Source organism: Carassius auratus, chromosome 27 (genome assembly GCF_003368295.1).
Source record: "Carassius auratus strain Wakin chromosome 27, ASM336829v1, whole genome shotgun sequence".
Lineage (NCBI taxonomy): Eukaryota > Metazoa > Chordata > Actinopteri > Cypriniformes > Cyprinidae > Carassius > Carassius auratus.
The window spans coordinates 19545989-19568452 of record NC_039269.1 but is presented as its reverse complement, the minus strand read 5'-3'; the positions used below and the strand labels follow the sequence as shown (position 1 = coordinate 19568452).

The 22464-nt window shown below is 39.4% G+C and overlaps 1 protein-coding gene across 1 annotated transcript in view; it reads right to left on the bottom strand.

Moving 5' to 3' along the window:
• Window positions 1-22464, bottom strand: part of LOC113045772 (netrin-G1-like) — a 96380-nt gene that overhangs the window by 27016 nt on the left and 46900 nt on the right. The window contains exon 3 of the mRNA XM_026206407.1: window positions 17423-18066. Within this exon, the coding sequence (XP_026062192.1) occupies window positions 17423-18066 (644 nt within the window). The remainder of the gene's footprint in view (window positions 1-17422; window positions 18067-22464) is intronic.

Genomic DNA, 22464 nt, shown 5'->3' with positions numbered 1-22464 from the left:
TTAGGATTATGGACCTGTTTTGGTGTCTATCCCCTCCCCATGTGCTCCTTGACCTAGTGTCTTCATTGTTTCATTGGTTTTATGTGATTCAGGTGTGGCTTGTCAATTGTCCTCATTAACCCTTGTATTTATGTCCCTGTCTGTGCGTTCTGTCTTTGTTGGGTCTAACAGTGTGATGTACGTGTGTCTTCTCCCCTTCCTGGTTTGGATTACCCCTTGTGTGGATTCATTAAAGACTGTTTATTCTAATCAATGTCTCTGTCGTTCACTCAAACACAGTGTGTGATAGATCTAAGGGGCCTGTAAGATGAAATGGTGGTTCAAAAAAAAAAAAAAAATGAAAAGATGAAAAACAATATTTCAATAAAGTTTTGTGGTTTTCCTTCCTCTTTTACTGCCATCACCCATTTTGCAGTAGCAAAAGGTTTGTGACCAAATTTAGTTTTCTTAGGGAATACAAAAAGTTTTGCAAATAAATGCAAAAGCACTGAAAAATTGTGTTCACTGTTAGAAACAATCCAATCACAGTCAATAATGTTGACCCACTTTGAGATGTTTGAGCTGAAGCTGAACACTGAATGAACAAAGTAAACTGTTCAGTGCTCACCCAAATGCATCCTTCACATATGAGAATAATCATCAAATGCATCAAATTTCAACTATGTGCTAGTAGTTAGTATGTGTAGGAACATTGTGAATGCACTCTTTCTTTAACAACGCACTAAAACACGGAAAATGAATAACTAAAACAGATAATTAACCATAACAGCAAGATATATAAAACAGTTATTTTGAACATTACATTTTTGTGTCTATACAATAATAAGGGATTTATGTGCAGTGCACATCAGTATTTTAGATATGTAGAGTAAAAAGTATAGTTAAAAAATAGTGTGTTTAATGACACATTTATATTTCTGTCGGATGGATTGGAATGGTATTGTACATGACAATGTTAATGTATTTAGTCTTGGAAGTATACAGTATATATGCTATTCTGCTGCTGCTGCGGCCGGGCAAGTACAGCGACTTGTTACGGCCAATATGTCCATAACATGCTGCTGTGAGCATGTAAGAAATACTGCTCCTGCAAGTATAACATATACTAACCTGCATATAGAATACATGAATCACCTCTTAGCAGATCTATACAGATTGAGCTGGGGAAGGTGGAGGGTATCTGATGTATGCTGCAAACTGCTAAAGCAAGCACTAGTCATATATTTGAATATTGAGCAGCGAAAACATTAGGGCCTTTTCTCACCACAGGAACCTTTTCATAGTGCCAGAACTAAGTGTGGAACTACCCACCGCAGGAACTAGGTGCGATTTTAGTACTGGACTGCCTCAAGAACCAAATTAGCTTCTACTCCGGAGCAGGGTTTAACCAGCACAACTGGTACTAACCATGACGTAAGTATACATTGATTGGCCAGACGCATTCTAAAATGCCCTCACCTGCCATGATTTAAAATGCTGTGTAAACATACTGTAAACATTGTATCAACTTTGTTTAGCAAGTATGATGAACAGCTATAGATGGACGGACACTGAAGTGCAGGCACTTGTAGCAAATCTAGCACTTCCAGCTGTCATTGGAGATTCGTAATCCTCCTTTCCGTTTTTTCAACATACTGCTTTACGTATACATCAACATTCCATGTCTATTATTGTGAAACCCGCGAGACACAACAAAAATACAACTCCGATCACAGCGTCCTCCATCCTTCTATTGTTAACGTTATTCTTCTTTGCTAACGTAGTTGAACGCCTCGCACAAATGAATTCGTGGTCGACTGGCTTCCAATAATGTCCTAGTACACACGGTTGGTGCAAATGTAACCCATTAAATGGTACTGGGAAATAGTTCACACAAAATCGTACCAGTCCTTTAGAACTGTACATTTAGTTTTGGATCTTTTTTTTGTTTACCAGTACAGGAGAGAACCGATCAGCTGTTATGTGTAATGTTGTCGTTAATTTGTGTAATTTTCTTGTTTAAAATGGTCTGTTCATGTGTGTCTCTTGGTTGTTTAAATCTTTTGAAACCTAAAAGATTTCTTCCACTAGGAAAAAAATGTACTTGTCCAATTTGATTACAGAACATGTGAAGTTGTTGACACACATCGCAGAGCTAGTGCAAGACTAGCATTTGTAGTTAAAAAGTAAACCAATTTGTATTTTTCTTTATTTATTTTTATAAAATGATGGATTGTTATGCTAGATAAGACCAATATTCCTCCGCTGGGGGCATGTAGAGCCCTTTGAGGCTGCATTGAATCTGTAGTTTGTTCCCTGTTGAAGGCCAGTAAAAAAAATATATATATATATATATATATATATATATATATATATATATTTTCCCAAAATGTTTTCCTCAAAAGCCCTCATTTCTTTTCAACTGAAGAAAGAGCGACATGAACATCTTGGAATCTTGGATAACATGGGGGTGAGTGAATTATAAGGAAATATGACAGGATGACAAAATTACAATTAAATTTACAGGGGTTTGTCCTCAAAATAATAAAAGAAGTGTATAACTGTATATGACCATGAACTCAAGACTGAGGTCAGCTACTATGTCTAGCTATCACCCACATTATAACAGCAGCTCTGGTGAAATACTTTGAGCATAGCCTATGTTATTACTTTATTTAGTATTACATGATACTTAAAGCAGCAATGTGCAAGTCACACAATTGTATTTTGGTATGCCCTGTGCCTTGGGTGTATTGAAACTTCAATAATGATGCTTAAAGTCACATATTTCGCTATTGTGATGCTGTTGAAATGAGGATTCCTATTAGGACTGACTGACTCTACGCAGTGGCCAATATCCTCACTCGTCAGTGTGGAATGTAATACATCTCAGGCAAATTGTTTGTGTCTCACCTCAAAATGTAGTAGACCCTGGAGGGGCTCTCCAGATTTCCGGAGAAATATTAGGAATTCATCAAAGCATAATTTGCCTACTCCGATTATTCCACTGCGTCCAAATCTGATTTGAATTTGTGGCATTCTGGTTGGCATTGCTGAGAGCTACGCCTGCAATTTGTTTCAATGACAGCCCCTATTATGGAGCATTTACTATGATCTGCATTAATATTATGCTAATAAGGGACTCTGTCCCATCCCGGCTTTGATCAAACACAACCTCTCCCTCATCTTCAAAGCTGCTTGGATAAACAGTGAAGTTGGGACACAGCATATGTGGAAGTATGTGATAAAGTGCTATGATTATTGATAAGTAAAGCGGCGTAACGGTTTCTGGAAAATGGGGAATTAAATGGTGCCTAAATATAATGGAATGATTGACATTACTATGCTTTTCAATCTAATTTGATCAGCATATGTGTCTGTGTTTATATTCACATAAGTTCTGTTCTAAAAGAAAACATGCATAATGTTGGCTCCAAAGCATCTGGGATAAATGTAAAATGTAGTGTTATTTTTGAGAGTGCAAAATGTGTTCAAGTTTACTGCAGTGCCTCAAGGGAGAGTTTATATTGATGTTATTTTTTTCCCCAGTTGCTCATTTATTATTGATGACTGCAGCAAAGCTTCTCATTAGGCATAATTAAATATCTTAGATGTGAATCAGCAATGATTGACAGGGAACATGGTCAGTTGTGACAAACACCTGTACTCTAAAGCTCAGTCTATGACTTTCAAATCAAGCCTCATGCGAACAGAGCAATTTGCCGTTTAACAGTCTGAATTGCCTCTCTGAATTGCACTCCGAAGTGTTTACGAGGGCATGTTATCATCGACTGACAACTTCTGAATGAAATATTACATTCAATCTAAAACTAATTCAGTGTTTATGAATTAAATTAGGAAACTCTGTGATTGTTGATAGTTTCTTAAATAAAATAAAAACACTATGGTTTTGCATTAGTATGAGTTCAAAGAACATAAATCATTTGAGCTAAAAATCTGGATAACTGAAGGGTTGAATGACTAGGTAGATCTTCTCGAGAATCTGTAAGTTGGCACTCTTTGACTTGTAAAGCATTTATTAAAGTATCACAATGTGAGAGTCTGCTGCGACTGAAACAGTCAAAGTGATGCAGCTTTTTTAGGGATTTTTCCTTTGGACCGTTTCATCTGAATAATCTCTCCTCAGGTCATGCATATTTAAATTGGGCTGAAAAAATTGCAATGGCCTAAAAATATATTTTATTGAATATGAGATAATCCTAAAAGTGGAGTGCTATGGAAAGGGATCTTGAAGGCAGTTTTTAGATCACGAGTCCATGCATAGGCTGTTGTCATTTAGCTGTTAAAATCTACTCAACAGCAGTCAATATAGGAATGATCCCCCTGCAGATGAAAATTCTGTCATCATTTATTGACCCCCATGTCATTCCAAACCTGTATGACTTTCTTTGTTTTATGGAAAACAGAAGGTAAATTCTGAAGTTTTTGCTGGTTGCCCTTTTCTATACAGTATTAAACTTCAAAAGGGAATCAAAATATTAATGAAAGTGTTCATACTACTCATGCACTATATTCAAAGTCTAGAAGTATGACAGCTTTGTCCAGTTAAGTCAAGTCAAATTTATTTCTGTAGCACTTTTCACAATACACACTGGGCTAGGTGCTAGTCAGTTTTGTGCCATTACATAATGCCCCAAAAAGCATGCATTAACCAATTTTGCAGCTGCGTTTTTAATAGGTTGCCCCTGATAATTGTGCATCCTCAGCAGATCACCCACAGAACTTTCCTCTCCCATTGGTTAATTTTATGGGAATGTCGAATCATGCTAATTTTAGTTTAAAGTCCCGGTAAAGTCAGTTCTGAGAATGTCATTGTTTCTGAATCCATTATAATGTCACAAATGTACTGATGAAACACATTAAAAAGACTGTGAACTTATTAGTACTGAATAGTGGAGTTAGACCGTTAAACAGTTATTCACCAATTCTGTGTTCAGAATTTTTTGGGTGGGTGCTAAAAAGGGGGTTCAATAGCCGCATTTCCACTGTGGGGCCAGTGCTAGCCAGGGCTTAAAGCGGGCCTGGCGGGGCTAATAGCCCCGGGCCAGTAGCACAGAGGCCAGATAGCGCAGGGTTTCCACATTGGAGCCTGAAGCACCGCTGCACGTCACTAAAACACGCCCTTTACATCAGAACAACGTCACGAAACCTCAAAATTTCACCAACAAAGAGAAGTTATCAGAAAACTAAGAAATACGTCACTGGAATATGCGCGATCACATGTTCGTGCTTTGTATATTCAAATTCAATAGCATCGATGTTTTAACTATAGAATAAGTGATACATTGATCATATTGATTTAATTTATCAGGACTCAAAATTAAATCACACATAAATACACTTATTTTTATTTTATTTATTTAGGCTATTTATTATTAATGCTCATGAAAATAGCCTATTCAGTCGAGTCTGTTTATGTTTATTTGTAGCCACAGTAGCCGTCACATTTAGAATGAATTATAGCTAATATCTCTATTTTTATCAAAGCTCCAGAACAAAAAACATTATTATATTTTTTTATGATAGGCAATGTGAGCTAAACTCTCGAGACGAGGCTTGTGACAGATAATATAAGTTACTTAATAAATACACGATTGTGATAGAGAATAAGAAGCTGACGTCTGATTTCTTCAAGCGGTCATATTTTACCATGTTTACTATGGTAACATGTTTAGCGTGCATCTTTTTCATCGCTTATAAATATTTCTGCCTTGTATGGTGATTATAATCCACATTGGATCAAGTTATTTCATTGTAACAGAAATTACTCATTTTATGACAAATTAAAGAGTCGATCAGGGCTGTGTTTGAAAAACGAACCGAATTCCTCAGGAAGTCATAAAACATTCTGTGCCACATGTCCCAAGCAAGATGACCAACCAACTTGTTCACACAACAGCTTTCAACATTAACACCACTAGAACAATTATTTACAATTTTAATTCGCAGAAGAGATTGTCAAAATTGTTGTTCGTAATTGAAATGCAAGGCTGGACATCACATGAAAACCCATGAGAGTACTACACAAGGTTCCATTGACTTGCTTAAAAGTTAATGTCTTAAACTGCCGATCTTGTTACTGTGCTAATTGATAGTGTTTTCACTATACTTTGGATATTAATATCCAGCGCAGATTTGATGTTAAACGGCTTGTTCAGTGAATCACAGGGCGTCTCAGTGATCAGCCGTGAAAGAGTGATTTTGTTCAAATTCCCTTTAAAATCTTAAATGATTCCCTTTGAGCTAAATTGAACTGTTTCCCTTATATTATTTATGGTGGACAATGTGGGCAGTTTAATCTAAACTGTGAGCATAGACCAAGTTATATAATCTTTGATTTTGCTAAAGGATTGAAAGATGAGAAGCTAGTAAGACGTGTGTGTGTTTGTGTGACCCGTGACGTAAGCAGCGCGCGCCCTGTTAAATGAATGAAAGCAGCAAGAGACTGCAACTCATGTCCGCCTTTTCATTGTTAACAGCAGTAAGTGAACTTAAAAATAAACATCTGAGATCGTACAATAAGGTAGAAATTGAGCAGGTTCCTCATTTTTGTAATGCCTTGTTTATAGCTGATTTGATTTCACTGCGTGTTCCAGTGCCCCTCAAAAGCTATCTCAGTCACCGTTCGCTGAACGGAGCTAAATTGTAGTGATCCAAAAGGGATATAAATCGGTGAATAAAGAACAGTTTTGAGCGTGTTCCTCATTCTATTTATCAAAGCCTCAGTTTTCATAGTTTGATCGCCAGTGCGTGTTCCACTGCCGAATCAAATTTGATATTTGACTTCCCTAAGTTAATGTTAAACATTAGAGAACAATGTTTGCCCGTTTGTATCCGTCCACGGAGTGAATGCATTCTCGCGGAACACTGCGTGTGGCCGAGAGTTATTTGAATGGGAGTGTTTTAAAAGCTTGAACAAGTAAATTTTAACTGTGTACCAACAGCGAAGGAAATCTTTTGTGTTTGTGTCCAGAGAAACTGGCACGGAGACTCAGATCTGCAGAAGATCGTTATCACTGTGTTCGCTTAACTACAGCACGCAGCTGCTATTTGAAATAAGATCAATTTAACTCCATACGAACTGAGAGTTTAAGTGCCACATCGCAAAACCAACTAAAAGCGGTATTGTTATTTGTACATTGTTGAAATGAGCCGACATTTCATGTTACATGCGTAACTGTATGTCCAATGCAACGATTCATGTGCTAACGTTAATCCACTAGAGTGTGATTTGGTTGCCACATTTACCATGACAAGGAAGGTAACTAGGTGACAAGGACTTCCAGAACAACTTTAAACTGCGCATGCGCAGCACAGACGCTAGTGTAAACTAACTCCACGGTGTTGCTAAGCTAACGAAATCATTGCATTTACATTTAAGTCTATGCCTAAAGCCACTAGCCTCAAAGGTTAGCCGTTAGCATTACAATCCAGTGGATGAATAGTGTGTGTTTGGGCAACGCTGAGGTGATTTAACCCTTTTTAACAACTTAACTAACACTTGTTGGTCTCTTTTTCCCTCTTATTGCTCTATTTTCTCACTATAACACTTATTTTCATTTTACTAGAAAGGGAAATACTGACTCACAATTATTAATTGTCAAATTGAAATTTAATTGAAACATTAAATTTATTTTGAATAATTAAAATTTCCCTCTCAGATCATTTCATATGATCATTATTTCTAGTATTCTCTTTTGGGCCTAATTATTTTAGGAATGAATAAGCCTTGAACTTTGAAAGTTTAAGTAAACTTATTCTACCTAATATATTTATTACCCATCTGAATATATGCTATTCAGACCTTTACTTATTTGATTTAATTTAATTTGTGCATATTTTGCCCATTTATTTATTTTTTTTTATTTTTTTTTTCTTACCATTTCTGTACCCTAGCTTGGGATCGACACACCTGAGCCCTAAAAGTAGACAGTGTTATCCCTCATTACAAGTTCAAATAAATTAGAAAGACAACTCTCTTTCACTTAAAGTTTTGTTTGATTAGTTGTATAGCAACTAAAACAACGCTCTCCTTGTAGTTGAGATAACCGCTACTGAGACTTACCATCTCCGTCCTCTCTCTCCTTTACTTTCCTCTTTTCTTTTTACATTTGTAGGAAATGTAAGAACCATCAATCAATTCTAAGTGAATTAAATACACAATCGTGCCAAAGACGACGAATCATCCTTATGAATTTTGATTGTAATCAACCTCTCCTTTGTTCTTTGTTCTAACCTCCCTACATTTGGAAACGCAATCCAAGTTTTAGCATCTCATCCAACGTTGCGATCAATTTAATAGAGATACGTGTTGAGCAACTGTCGCCTTCGCAGCCTCCCTGGTTAGCAGTCCAACTGTAAGGTGTACGGTGTCAATACTGTCAGACTAAGGAAAGAAATATCAGCATTATTATTGTATTCTTTTGTCCAAAACAAGAAATACAGTATAATAATATTGTTTACCTTTTTGATAACATTTAATTGCAAAAAAATAATTTTCCTCAATTGAAAAACAGAAATTTTGGTTGTCATTTAATTTGTTTTTCACCTCTTTCTCTCTTTTCCTCTTCCTCATTAGACTGACAAAATCTTCGCATCTCTAGTCTACTTAGACACCCTGAGACCAACACAGTCATCACCACACTTCACTAGTGGTTCACAATCACTGATACAACACTTAGTTGTCCCACAACACATAGGCTTTTACTCCACTCCGGCGTTTTATTCGCAACTTCAGCCAACTAGCCGCACCTCTGACTGCCTTGACCTCCCCCAGAACGGCCTTCAGGTGGTCAGATGCAGCCGAAGCTGCATTTGCTAAACTGAAGAGTCACTTCGTTTTGGCTCCCATTCTGATTGCCCCTGATTCCTCATGTCAGTTCGTGGTGGAGGTCGATGCGTCCGAGGTGGGGGTAGGAGCAGTTCTTTCCCTCAGATAACAAGATGCACACTTGGGCATTTTACTCTCACCGTTTATCTCCCGTAGAAAGTAATTATGATATTGGTAACAGAGAGTTGTTGGCGGTCAAATTAGCATTAGAGGAGTGGCGTCACTGGTTAGAGGGTTTGGGGGTGCCCTTTATCGTTTGGACTGATCACAAGAACTTAGAGTATATACGATCAGCTAATAGGCTCAATTCCAGGCAGGCTCGGTGGGCACTTTTTTTTGGTCATTTTGATTTTACTCTATCGTACCGCCCGGGCTCCAAAAACATCAAGCCTGAAGCTCTTTCTAGTATTTTTGGTCCGTCCGAACGCCCATCCACTCCCTGATTACAAGGAGGAAGGTGACCAAATAAGGGAACAGGAAGTGATCTGGTGACAGTCACCGTGAGAAAGGAGGACATCTAGTGAAACCCCAGGGAACAACAACCCAGACACTGTGACAGTACCCCCCCCTATGGAGCTGCTCACAGACACTCCATGACAAGACACAACACAGAGACCAGGAGGGAGGCGGACAGGTGGAGGCTCAGGAGGAGGGAGGAGGGCCGGAAAAGAAAAACATGGGGAACAAACACCAGAAATGTAAACATAAAACAGGGAGACCAGGAGGGAGGAGGACCGGAGGAGGTTCAGGGGGAGGGACAGAGGGCCAGACTAACTGAGGGGAACAGGCAGAAACATAACAAAAACCAAAAACACAAAACAGAAGTCCATGAAGGACATAATGTGGCGTCCACCAGGGTGGAGCCGAAGACCACCACAGCCATGTGGTCGAAACCAGAGCCCTCCAGGGCGGAGCAGAAGACCACCACGTCCTCGTGGTCGAAGCCAGAACCCTCCAGGGCGGAGCAGAAGACCACCACATCCTCGTGGTCACCGCCAGAGTCCCCCAGGGCAGAGCGGATGACCACCACATCTTTATGGTCGAGGCCGGAGTCCACCAGGGAGGAGCGGAAGACCACCACAGCTATGTGGTCGGGGCGAGGGCCCCCCAGGTCAAAGCAGAAGACCACCACAGCCATGTGGTCAGGACGAGAGCCCCCCAAGGCGGAGCTGACCTCTGTGCGGCCGGACCAATGGGACTACGAAACTACGGTAATCCCCTGGTGTCTTTACTGGACTCCAGAAGATCGGTGACTTGACCTGACTCTGGAGGGTCAGAGGTGACTAGCCCTGACTCCGGAGAGTCCACCGGAACCTGACTCGACTCCGGAGAGTCCACCGGAACCTGACTCAACTCTGCACTGGACTGGCGGCCATCTTGTACTGTGGTGCTGGACCGGTGGCCAATTTGGGCATTGGCGCTGGATTAGCGGCCCTCTTGTGCTGTGGCGCTGGGCTGACAGTTATCTTGTGCTGTGGTGCTGGATTGGCGGCCATCTTGGGTTGTGGAGCTGGCTCAGCAGCTTTGACGTGAACAGTCTTGGGAACTTCTAGTATCAGTGACCGCATGGAGAAATAGTCAAAAAATGAGTCAGCGGCCATCTTGAGTGTCGGTGCTGAGCTGGTGGCCATCTGGTACTGTGGTGTGAGGCTGGCTTCCTTCCTGCCTCGTGGTGCGGGGTTGGTGGCCATGCACCGCAGCGGCGCTGGGTTGGCGGCCATCGTGTGCTGTGGCGCTGGGCTGGCGGCTATTTTGCTTCGTGGTGCTGGGTTGGTGGCCACCATGGCGGGCGTGCGCTTCTTCTCAACCCTCCGTCCGAGAGGTGAGACGGTGGCTCTAATCCATCCCACACGAGCCCCGGGTCGAAGGGCGGTCCTGCTTGAGAGCGATACTGAGTATCCTCTCGACCACTTCCTCCTCGGCGACCTCCTCTGGTTCCCCGGAAAACCACCAGGCGAGTTCCTTCAAATCCATTCCTCTCCCGCACTGTGGCTGGGGAGGAGACATAAGTCGAAATACCGCTGGCTCTTGCAGTGACGGAGTCCTTCTGTCACGATACGTGATGCAAGAAACACGGCGAGAGAACCAATTGCGGGTAAGTCGTTTATTTAGGGATAATACAAAGGGGTAAACAGTCCAGGCAGGGGTCAAAACCAAACATAATCCAAATCCAACATAAACAAGACACGAAGACAAAGCAAGGCAAGGCAAGACAAGACAAGACAAGACAAGACAAGACAAGGCAAGGCAAGGCAAGGCAAGGCAAGAGTTGACGGACCTGAATAATACACAACATTAAACAAGGACTCCGTAACACAGACTAAGACAGACTGGGTATAAATAGACAAAAGGATAATGAGGGAACAAGAGAAGGGTGGGGGGCAATCAATTACATAACAAGGAGGAAGGTGACGAAATAAGGGAACAGGAAGTGATCTGGTGACAGACACCGTGAGAAAGGAGGACATCTAGTGGAACCCCAGGGAACAACAACCCAGACACTGTGACAGTTATAGTCCATTTTGTACTTATTTATCATTCCCCTGTCAACTGGGTAACTTCCTAAATGAGTTGGATGTGTTACTCTCAAATTTCCCTCAGGACAGTACTCTTCTGGTACTGCTCTGTGATTTCAAAATCCACCTAGATAAACCACAGGCTGCTGACTTCAACATTCTGCTTGCCTCATTTGACCTCAAGTGTCTAATACAGCTATTCACAAATCAGGTAACCAGTTGGGCCTTATCTACACACACTACTGCTCAACTAACAACACTTTAATTAAGCCTCAGACCACTTCCTCATCACTTCTAACCTCACACTGACTCTCCTCCACAGGTCACCTTTCGGTGTAACCTATGCTTGCTCTCTCCCATTCACCTATTCTCTATGGTTTCATCGTCATTTCCTCCACTATCTCAGTTTTCAGCACTGGACACAAACACTGATACTGACATACTTTGCTCCACTCTAACATCTTGCTTAGACAATTTTTTCCACTTTCATCCAGTCTTCATCCATTCATACTCATTCTCTCTCCTTCTTTCGCTTGATCATATCCCCACTCACCTCCTTCAAGGTCATTTCTTCAGTTTATACCCACGCTCACTCAGGTTATCAACACCTCTCTTCACTCTAGTACATATCCCACAGCATTCAATCAGGCTCGGTTAACCCCACTGCTTAAGAGAACCTCTCTAAATCCAGCACTTTTAGAAAACTGCATACCAGTATCCATTCTTCCGTTCATTGCAAAGACACTTAAGCTAGTTGTGTTCAACCAACTCTCTATGTTTCTTGCACAGAACAACCTGATGGAGAGCAACCAATCTGCCTTGAGAAGTGGCCACTCAACTGAGACTGCACTGCTCTTCATTGGAGGGGTGAGGTCACAGCTTCTTGCTACCGGGGTGGCTCAAGTCTCAGTGCTTGGACCACTTCTTTTCTCCATGTCATTTTCAGGATCAGTCATCCAGAAGCATGGTTTTTCCTATCATTACTATGCTAATGACATTCAACTCTACTTCTCCTTCCAACCAGATGATCCAACAGTAACTGTTCATGTTGCAGCCTGTCTGACAGACATTTCTTGCTGGATGAAGGATCATTACCTTCCACTCAACCTGGCTAAGACAGAACTGCTAGTGGTCTCGGCCAACACAGCACTTCATCACAACCTCTCTATACAGCTAGGCAGAGATGTATAAAGTACCAGATTTGAGTAAAAGTACAAGTGCTCTATCAAAAAAGTGACTTGAGTAGAAGTTGAAGTGCTCCTTAAGCACCACACTTAAGTAGAAGTACTAAAGTATTCAACATTTTTTGTACTTAAGTATTGCAAGTAGTCTATTTTTAAATTTACTACTCAAGTACTCAAAGTAAAAGTACAAGTATTGTGTTATGTAGTTATTAAAGAAAGTAGTAAAAAGTTTGAACATATTGTTTTTACTATTTCAAATGATTAACCTTAAGGACAATCACAATTCCTTTGATTGTAACTTTTTGTAAACAAAAAAACAGATTAAAGGGTTAGTTCGCCCGATTTGCTAAATTATGTCATTAATAACTTACCCTCATGTTGTTTCAAACCCGTAAGACCTCCGTTTATTTTTGGAACACACTTTTAGAAATTTTTGATTTAATGCAAGAGCTCTCAGTCCCTCCATTGAAGCTATGTGTAATGTATACTGTCCATGTCCAGAAAGGTAAGAAAAACATCATCAAAGTAGTCCATGTGACATCAGAGGGTCAGTTAGAATTTTTTGAAGCATCAAAAATAAATTTTGGTCCAAAAATAGCAAAAAAAAAACTACGACTTTATTCAGCATTGTCTTCTCTTCTGTGTCTGTTGTAAGGCAGTTCAAAACAAAGCAGTTTGTGATATCCGGTTCGTGAACGAATCATTAGATGTAACCGGATCTTTCTGAAACAGTTCACCAAATCGAACTGAATCGTTTTAAACGGTTTGTGTCTCCAATACGCATTAATCCACAAATGACTGTCTAATGTGGCTGACACTCCCTCTGAGTTGAAAAAAAAAAAAAACAATATCCCAGAGTAATTCATTTACTCAAACAGTACACTGACTGAACTGATGTGAAGAGAGAACTGAAGATGAACACCGAGCCGAGCCAGATAACGAACAACAGACTGACTCGTTCACGAGTCAAGAACCGTTTCTGTCAGATGTGTCCGATTCGAGAACCGAGGAGCTGATGATACTGCGCATGTGTGATTCAGCATGAAGCAAACCAACACACAGAGCGTCTGAACCGAACTGATTCTTTTGGTGATTGATTCTGAACTGATTCTGTGCTAATGTTGTGAGCGCGGGTAAACCGAAGGCTTGCAATCAACGCCATTACGTCGAGCGCAAAAGAACCGGTGAACTGTTTTCTTCAACCGGTTTATTGAATCGAACTGTCAGAAAGAACTACTGGTGATCCGAAAACTGATGCAACCGGTTCTTGACTCGTGAACGAGTCATTATCTGGCTCGGCTCGGTGTTCATCTCTCTCTTCACAAGCAGTTCAGTCAGCACGCGCAGTCTTCTTAATCGCTTGATTCGCTCAATGATGTGTCAGCTTCATCAAACCTGCCATCTACAGTTCTGGCAGTGGTAATGTGGGTTTGTAATGGAATGATTCGTAACATTTTTATAATTGTAACGAGTAGCGATGCAACACATAAAAAAATATCGGAGTAAAAGTATTAAAAGGGGGGGGGGGGTGAAATGCTATTTCATGCATACTGAGTTTTTTACACTGTTAAAGAGTTGGATTCCCATGCTAAACATGGACAAAGTTTCAAAAATTAAGTTGTACGTTTGAAGGAGTATTTCTGTTCCAAAAATACTCCTTCCGGTTTGTCACAAGTTTCGGAAAGTTTTTTTCAAGTATGGCTCTGTGTGACGTTAGATGGAGCAGAATTTCCTTATATGGGTCCTAAGGGCACTTCTGCCAGAACAGGGCACGCTCCTGTAGAGCAGAGCACTGAGAGCACAACAGACATTCACTGATCAGAGCGAGAGCATCGCGAAATGTCACAAAAGAAGTGTGTTTTTGGTTGCCAGGGCAAGACAACCCTGCACAGATTACCAAAAAAAAAAAAAAACAGCATTAAGGGACCAGTGGATGGAGTTTATTTTTAAAGAGCATCAACGGAGTTGTGCAAGTGTTTGTGTTTGTTCCCTGCATTTCGAAGATGCTTGTTTTACAAACAAGGCCCAGTTTGACGCCGGATTTGCACATCGTTTATTTCTTAAGGATAATGCAGCCCCATTGAAAAAGGGTCACGATCGTGTGTTGGAACCACAGGCGGTGAGTAAAACTGCTTCAAATATTTCTGTGTTGTTAACTTAGCTATCGGCGTGTAAGCACATCAAGTAAACAACATGCGATGTTGTCATCAAACTGCACTTTCCACATGTACAGCAAAAAAAAAAAAAGAAAAAAAAAAAGAAAAGATGACAAAGTGGAACTTTAAGCAAATATATACAGTTTCAGTCCATACCACATAGAGACGTCGTTGCTGATGCTGCTCTTGTTAAATGTCAGCCTCTGGATCTGATTCTGGATCATAAATATACGCTGAACCTGACTGTTAGCCATGGTTTGTTTTGTATTTTTTTTCCTTCACGGTAATGTCACAGCTTCCAAACGCTCTCAACGCAAAAGCCTACTGGCGGCCGTGATTCTTTAGCTCCGCCCACACGTCACGCCTCCAGCCGGTCGTGTTTTTCCGGGAAAAAAACGGTACAGACTATCTTTCTCTTATGAATATAATAAAACTAAAGACTTTTTGGAGTTATGAAGGATGCAGTACGACTCTATAGGTACTCAAGATTAACAGGATATTGAGTGAAAACGAGCATTTCACCCCCCCTTTAAACTCATTGAAAATATGAACTGAAGTAAAAGTGGAAGTAGGAGAAAAAAATAATACTCTAGTAAAGTACAGATACAGCCTTTTAGTACTTAAGTACAGTAGTGAAGTAGTTCTACTTCATTACTATACATCTCTGCAGCTAGGTTCATCAACCATAACTCATTCTAGGATATATTTATAAACACCTTGCTATGTGCACTGTGCTAGAATAACTGAGATTGTCGTAGCACTTAATTTATAGCCTCTAATTTGTAAGTCCCTGTGGATAAAAGCGTCTTCTAAATGACTAAATGTAAATGTAAATTGTGTTGTTGAGACAACAGTGAAACTGTTTGCATCAGGGAAAACAATTTGTGAAATGTCAAACATTTTCTTTTTCTTATTTTGTTTGTCCATGCCTCAGTGATGGACCATGTGCATGATTTCCCAAGCCTAACTTAGGATTTGTCGGTTCATTCAACTCAATAAGCAAACAATTCCTGACACGAAGAATACTGTCTGCTGGGGAATGCATGTGTACAACTTCCTTTGAATTATAAAATCAGTTTGATATATTGTGCAATGGGACTTCAAATGAGAACATGTGCTCTAAAGTCAAAAGGAGTGCAATATGAAGGATCAAAAACCATGCAGCACCATTCATAATATACCCTCAGTAATCATTACAGATGCAAAGTCATATTGATGTCGCCCAACCGGCACACTTGCATGGTGATGTGTCCCCAGTGGTTATCATTTAATCAGCAGTAAATGGTCTTAATTAGTAGATTAGTCTCTTTCCAATTAGCTCACTCTGTAATTGCCCTAATCTACCACTGCAGTCCTTTGAATCCTAATTTAGAGCTGTGCATTTAGATTCACAGGGGACCTATCAAATGCGTCATTATGAACCAAGTTATTCTCACATAAACCAACTGCTTATGAGCCATTCCGGCCCAATTTGGAGAGCAGCTGCTGTGTTATTGTTTCTATTGTGCCATCATTTGACTTGTGAAGACATTGTGAAGTCATGCTGCACTTTTTTTTGCTTTTTTATGTATGCTAAATGAGACCTTTGAGGTCCATTTTATTCTTTATTGCCCATTGCAATTTCCCTTATTCCGGGCTTGACTTCTAATTTTAGTGAAGAATATGAGTGGTCACTTTATGCTTATTCTGTCGTTTGACACCATGTGGAGCCCAACAAAAGCTGGGCTGCAGCTACACATATAAAACTTGCCAATAATTTAATCCTGAAAGTTTGAGTACACACAGCTGAGCTTTCAGGAAAAAATCTGCAAACTTTAATGGCATTGTCATTACAAAATATTAATCTCAATTGTGCATATAATCATTTAATTGTATTTTTATTTGGATTTTATTAATATACCAATGATTCCATCTAGTTATTATATATATATATATATATATATATTTTTAATATTTAAAATAATTTTCTTGTTAACATTTGTAATTTTAAGTAACATTTGGTATATTCTATAGTAGTATAGAATAATTCATTGTATAATTTTGCCCCTGAAGTAATTGTAACCTTTAAGTAGATATGATTATGTAGCAACTTGTATGTTTTCTGACAATTTCATTGTCACATCATTTTATTGCGTTGATTGTTTTTAATGCTCTATGGCATTTGAAAATTACTTACCACCTACACGACACCTTACCTGAAACCCAAAACCGACGTGTTAATGAAAGCAGTGTGAATAAAACACAGGTATGATTTAAGAAAACAGTTCTGCTGAAGCAGCCTTGCAATTTTAGTTTGCTTCTACAAATCTTTGAGCTCTTTTATCGTGACTGGTTTCACAGGATGCGTACCTGAGCACTCTGTACTGCAAGTACAGTACACCGCTGTATCAGGTGAGCTAAGTTTACTATGTCAGAAAAGCAATCCATACGAAGATAGTTATGTTATGCAAACATCAAAATTCATGATTTTTTTGTACCAGGCTGTAAGCATGTGGAGTTTATGGGATTGCCAGCCTCTAGTGGCCATTCAGTGAATTCCAGTTTAGTCACTTATTGGTTTCACAAAAGAGAGCGGGAGGTTGCCGCTTGGGCACGTTCTTCCAATGAGCGCATGTTTTTTTTTTTTTAATGGGCATTTTATTTGCATTTATTTGTATACTAATGTTTTCATTTAGTATTTTTATTTTTAGAACTAAGCAAAATATTTAAAACTTAATGATAAAATAATTAACTTACCTGCCCTGCACTTTAATGTCCGAGATGGCATAGAAGTATCTTGAAAGGTTGTTCTCATCCACCATTGTGGCTCCGGTGGCAGGCCTTAGAAGTCTTATTCGAAGGTCAGTGAGGGTGAAGAAATCCCTTAGGTTCTTGGTGGTGTCCAGCTGCCCATACAGAGAAGCCATGTTGTGCAGTCTCGGGCCAGCAAGAAGCGCGAAGCGGTCTTTGATCTCAAAGCGCACAGTCTTATCATACTTCCACACGTAGCCTGTTGAATAGGCCTCGGTGCAGATGATTTCTAGCATCGTGCTTGGGGTCAGCTGATGTACTGCTTTTGGCTCCATAGTAAAGGCATCCAAACAGTCAGATGCATAAAACTGATACGGCTGCCACGTACGACCATAATCCAGGGACTTCTCCAAGACCAACTGCTCGGGTCGGCCTGATTCGAAGGTGAGGACAATGTCATCTGTGAGTTCTATTGTTTTGTTCCACGACAGCGTGATGTTGACCTGAAGGGGCTTGGGGTATTTCTTCCAGGAGGTTGACTGCCAGAACGTGGTTGGGTTTCGTCCTTCAGAGTCAAACATGAGCTCGGGCGGGTGGGCCAGCTCTTCGGTTTCAGCATCGCATTCGTTATTACACATATATGGGTTTTCCTGAAACACACACAGAGAGACCGGATGTGTTAATTATGCAGTACGCTAATAGTAACAGGTTTCCTGTTAGACAGTGGCACTTGTTTGAGGTGAACCCACGCTGAGATGTTTGATTCTCCACATTAATCATAATGTTAATGAACATATTCTTTGGTGAAAACACTTCAGCTTCCATTAATGCAGTAAGTTGGACATTTTCCTGAGTTGACTGCTGAATACGACTCTCTGAATGGCCAGCCCTGCTTTCAGAGTGGTGTGCCTCATGAGAGCTGCTCAACGATTACCCGCTCGCTCACTACCACCCAAATTGCTAATATAATTGATATTCTTGCTTGTTGGCCAGTTGGAATGGGAGTGGAATTCCGATGAGTGAAGTTGGAGGTACATATGGAGCTCCATGCATTTTTCATGCGTCTGTGTCTGCCCTGCACTGCTGAGCCACCGTGTTTCAGATCAACTTTTTCATTAACATTCTGCACACCTCTGAGCCATAGAGCAAATGACAATCAGCTATGAACTTTGAGGAGATGGCCATTAATTTCCATCTTGTATACATGTTTGATCGGCTGCAATTGTCATAAATCTTGTTTTGTTTCAGGCACAAACAGTGGCGGAATGCAATTACAAAAGATGTATAACATCTAAAGGCTCTTGGGACAAAATATTTAGCTTTGTTTGTGGAATAATTTTATCGCCATCGCTGCTGTCAGTGGAAGAACTGACAGATTGTGATGCTTCCACTCATCAAATTAATTATCTGCTCCGCGTTGTTGGATCAAAATGTATTTCCCTTGTTTATTTAGTCCAGGAATGTTCACAGGGAAATTGGATCTTAGATGCTGTGCTAAGCAAAGACTGTTTCACTTGGGCACAAGTGTTTAGTCAGGCAGAATAAACACATCTATAAAGGAAAAATTCATTTACTCCTATTCATATAAAATTCTGAATAGTTTTTTTTTTTTTCTGAAACTAAAATGTGGTAGCAAACAGAATAGAAAAATAATAGAAATTTGAATTTGAAAGAATTAAAAGTCATTTAAAAACAATTTTGAATGTTTTATAATAGATAGTTTGGATCTGGTTGAAATGGTACATTCTGCCTTATTTTTAACATAACAGAAGACTCAACCATTTTTAACTGGAATCTGCAAGGTTTCCGATGTCAGCCACTTCCAGTCATTTTAGCTGTCTAATATGCTGTGTTATGTTGCAAACTGGTATTTGATACATTTTATTTTATTTATTATTGTAATCATAAACACACTGGTTTGTAGCCCAAACAGTTAATACTGTTCATAGTAGTAACATAAGAATAGTGTTTCCTGCACTTTGTTATTCTTTTAGTTATAGCAACTATGGAAATCTCACACACTCACAATAGATTGCTTACATCTACATTGAAAAGTAAAGTGAATTAAACTGTATACAGAACTTATTTTTATTAAGCCAATTTAAGGACAAAGATGAAAGACTGAGTCTCCCAGAATATACCAGTACCTGCTATATTTCTCAGAATTGTTACATGAGTAAATTCTCATTTCGAATCCAATTAAACTTCAATTTGTTTTCCTCTTGGCTGTGGTAAGCTGAATTGAAGTTCTCTTATGAAATGAAGTAAGTTCTTCAATGCACAATTTAACCCAGCTTGGTTGTTTCTGGTCACTGCAAATGGTCATTTAGCAAGAGTGTCCCATAGAAAATACATATGGATTTCGGAACAACATGAGGAAGATAAGAGTCATTAACTATTTTGAGTCTACATGCTACTAAATGATCGGTCTCCTCTCTGTGTGCAGGAAGAGAAGTGAATTACCACCTGCACACACAGTTTCATTTATTTCTTCCTCCACCACATTACAACACATTACATACCCCGATATAGACAAAAATGAGTGGCTTTATGTAACTGAAATGGCCAGATTCTCTACAGTGGCTCCCTTACCAAAAGCAGCTGCCTTATCACGATCAATACGCTGTCTCTTCTCTTAACACTTGAGGATAGAGTGACCAGTGTTGAAGGTGGCCATTGAAAAATCAATGTAGATTAAATTCCATTCCACACATGGTCTCTGTCAGAGGGGGGACGTGGTTTCATTAGAATAGCTGACATCTCCATCAGCTGCACTGGACCACAGCAGTAATTCCCAAAGCTGCTCTCTATTAATCCCTGTTGATTAGACTACCTCCATAGAAGTGTGCATCACAGACACTTCAACATAAAGGTCATGTTAGACTGGTCGCTAATGAGGTCCTGCCTCATAAAGCCAAAGGAGCAATCCGATATTGTGTCTCTGTGAGCGGGCCAATGGTTTGAACTAGGATGTTAGGGTGTTCATAATATGAGCCTGTCTTAACTGAGTATTTATGTGCTGTGGTCTGATGAAAGCATTAAGTGTTATTGCCCCAACTGACCTAGAGCAGAAAAACAGGTTGTACATTTCAAACTTAAGATGAATGATGGTACAGAATTGATAGATAAAAATATAATATCACAAACAAATTTGTAATCATTTGGCCACTGACACAAGCCTTCAACTAAGTAAATTGTTGAACTATTCAGTTCATTTTCAATAACACTGAAGACAACAAGATCTTCTGTATACTATTGTACATTTCTGTAATTTCAACAGTTATTTACTGTATACCATCCAGTATAATACTGTAAATTCCATTTACAGTAAGTAACTGTAATACCCTTTGAATAATGTAAAAAAGATATAGTAGTAGACTGATGAATAGGATGTAAGGTTCAATTGTGAGTCATTTATAATTGATTAGTTAATGATGAACTAATCATTTGCAAGACACATAAATGATTAACAAGTGATATTTTCATATTTTTATCATTGTTTTGTGGATTGTTTTAAAAAATGTACCAATGATTAGATGATGATTAACATATAATTGACAAAACATGACTATACATTCACAAATGATTAATAAGTAAAATGCTAATGATTTACAAATCTTGTAAGTTATCTCAAAAAATAGCAAAATGAAACAAATCTAAAAGATCCTTAGTAAAAGGTTAATACATTAAAACCAACATTATACTAAATTTTAGTGGTTGAAAACAATATATTTTAACTACATTTAAAGGGCACCTATTATGCCCCTTTTTACAAGATATAATAATGGTCTTGGGTGTCCCCAGAATGTATTTGTGAAGTTTCAGCACAAAATACCCCACAGTTAATTTATTATAACCATTTGAAAATGTCATTTTTGGGGCCTGTTTTAAAAAGAGCTGTTTTGGTGTGTACCACCTTAAATATAAATGAGCTGCATATCCCCGCCCTGCCTTTGGATGAGGGCGTAACTGGCACACCTATTACAATGAGCGATCGGTAGAAGCAGAATGGCTGAGAGTGGGAGACCCGCTGTTTTGTATGGCATTCAGCCGTATATGTTTGAACCGGAATCAGACCCAGATGATGAAGAGACTCCGGCAGAAGAAACACAAATGAGAATGGAGCAGGACGTCTCTGAATGGTTGTTTGATACATTTATGTACTTATATTTTAATCGCGTCCCCTTTGCAATTATGGATATGCAACACGCACTGTGATAACGTTCGCGCAATTTTTTTAAACTACAAACACAAATACTGTGATAACGTTTGCTAAGTACAAACGAAATTATATTTATGCGAGGGAACGATTGCGTCATGTTGACATTACTTGTCGTACAGGTGTTTATGTGGCAAATGTGAGAAGATGGCTACAGAACCAGAAAATATATGCTGCAGGGAGATAGAACAGGTATTAATTTATTTACATTTGTAATTGTTGCAAAAAATAATACGTGACATAAAACTGTCATACGCTATTTGTTGTATCAAAGGTTACAAGACTGTCTGCACGCCAATATCCCTCTTTCTACAGCTTCGTGTCGATGTGCTGGCCTTTGTATGAACATAGCAATTTTGTTGTCTTGTCTTTACAGAAAACATACACGGTTTTTAATACAATATCTTACAAAAATTATATACGTGTGGATACACACTTCACAAACAAGGTTTACATTATATACACAGTCAGATTTTCTACGACGACGACAACAACTTTAGACGCATTTGTTATTGAACTGGCTGACATCGACTGAAATGACTATTTTCTAAAAAAACATGAAATACACTTACTTCTTCTGAAGGTGACGTTGCATCGCGAACAGTAGGCAACGATCCAGACTTGAGGATTAACTTTGAAGCAAGACCTGCTTTGAATTGACCCTCGTTCTCAAAACAGTCAGTCAAAAAATGATTTGCGCAAACATAAACGTATTTTGGAATTTTGAGTGGCGCCTTTCCTTCATAAATAAAATCCATCCACTGCGTTTTCAGTGGCTCTGATGTCGGAAGTAAGTGAAAACTACTATGTATTACATCCCACAACTTAT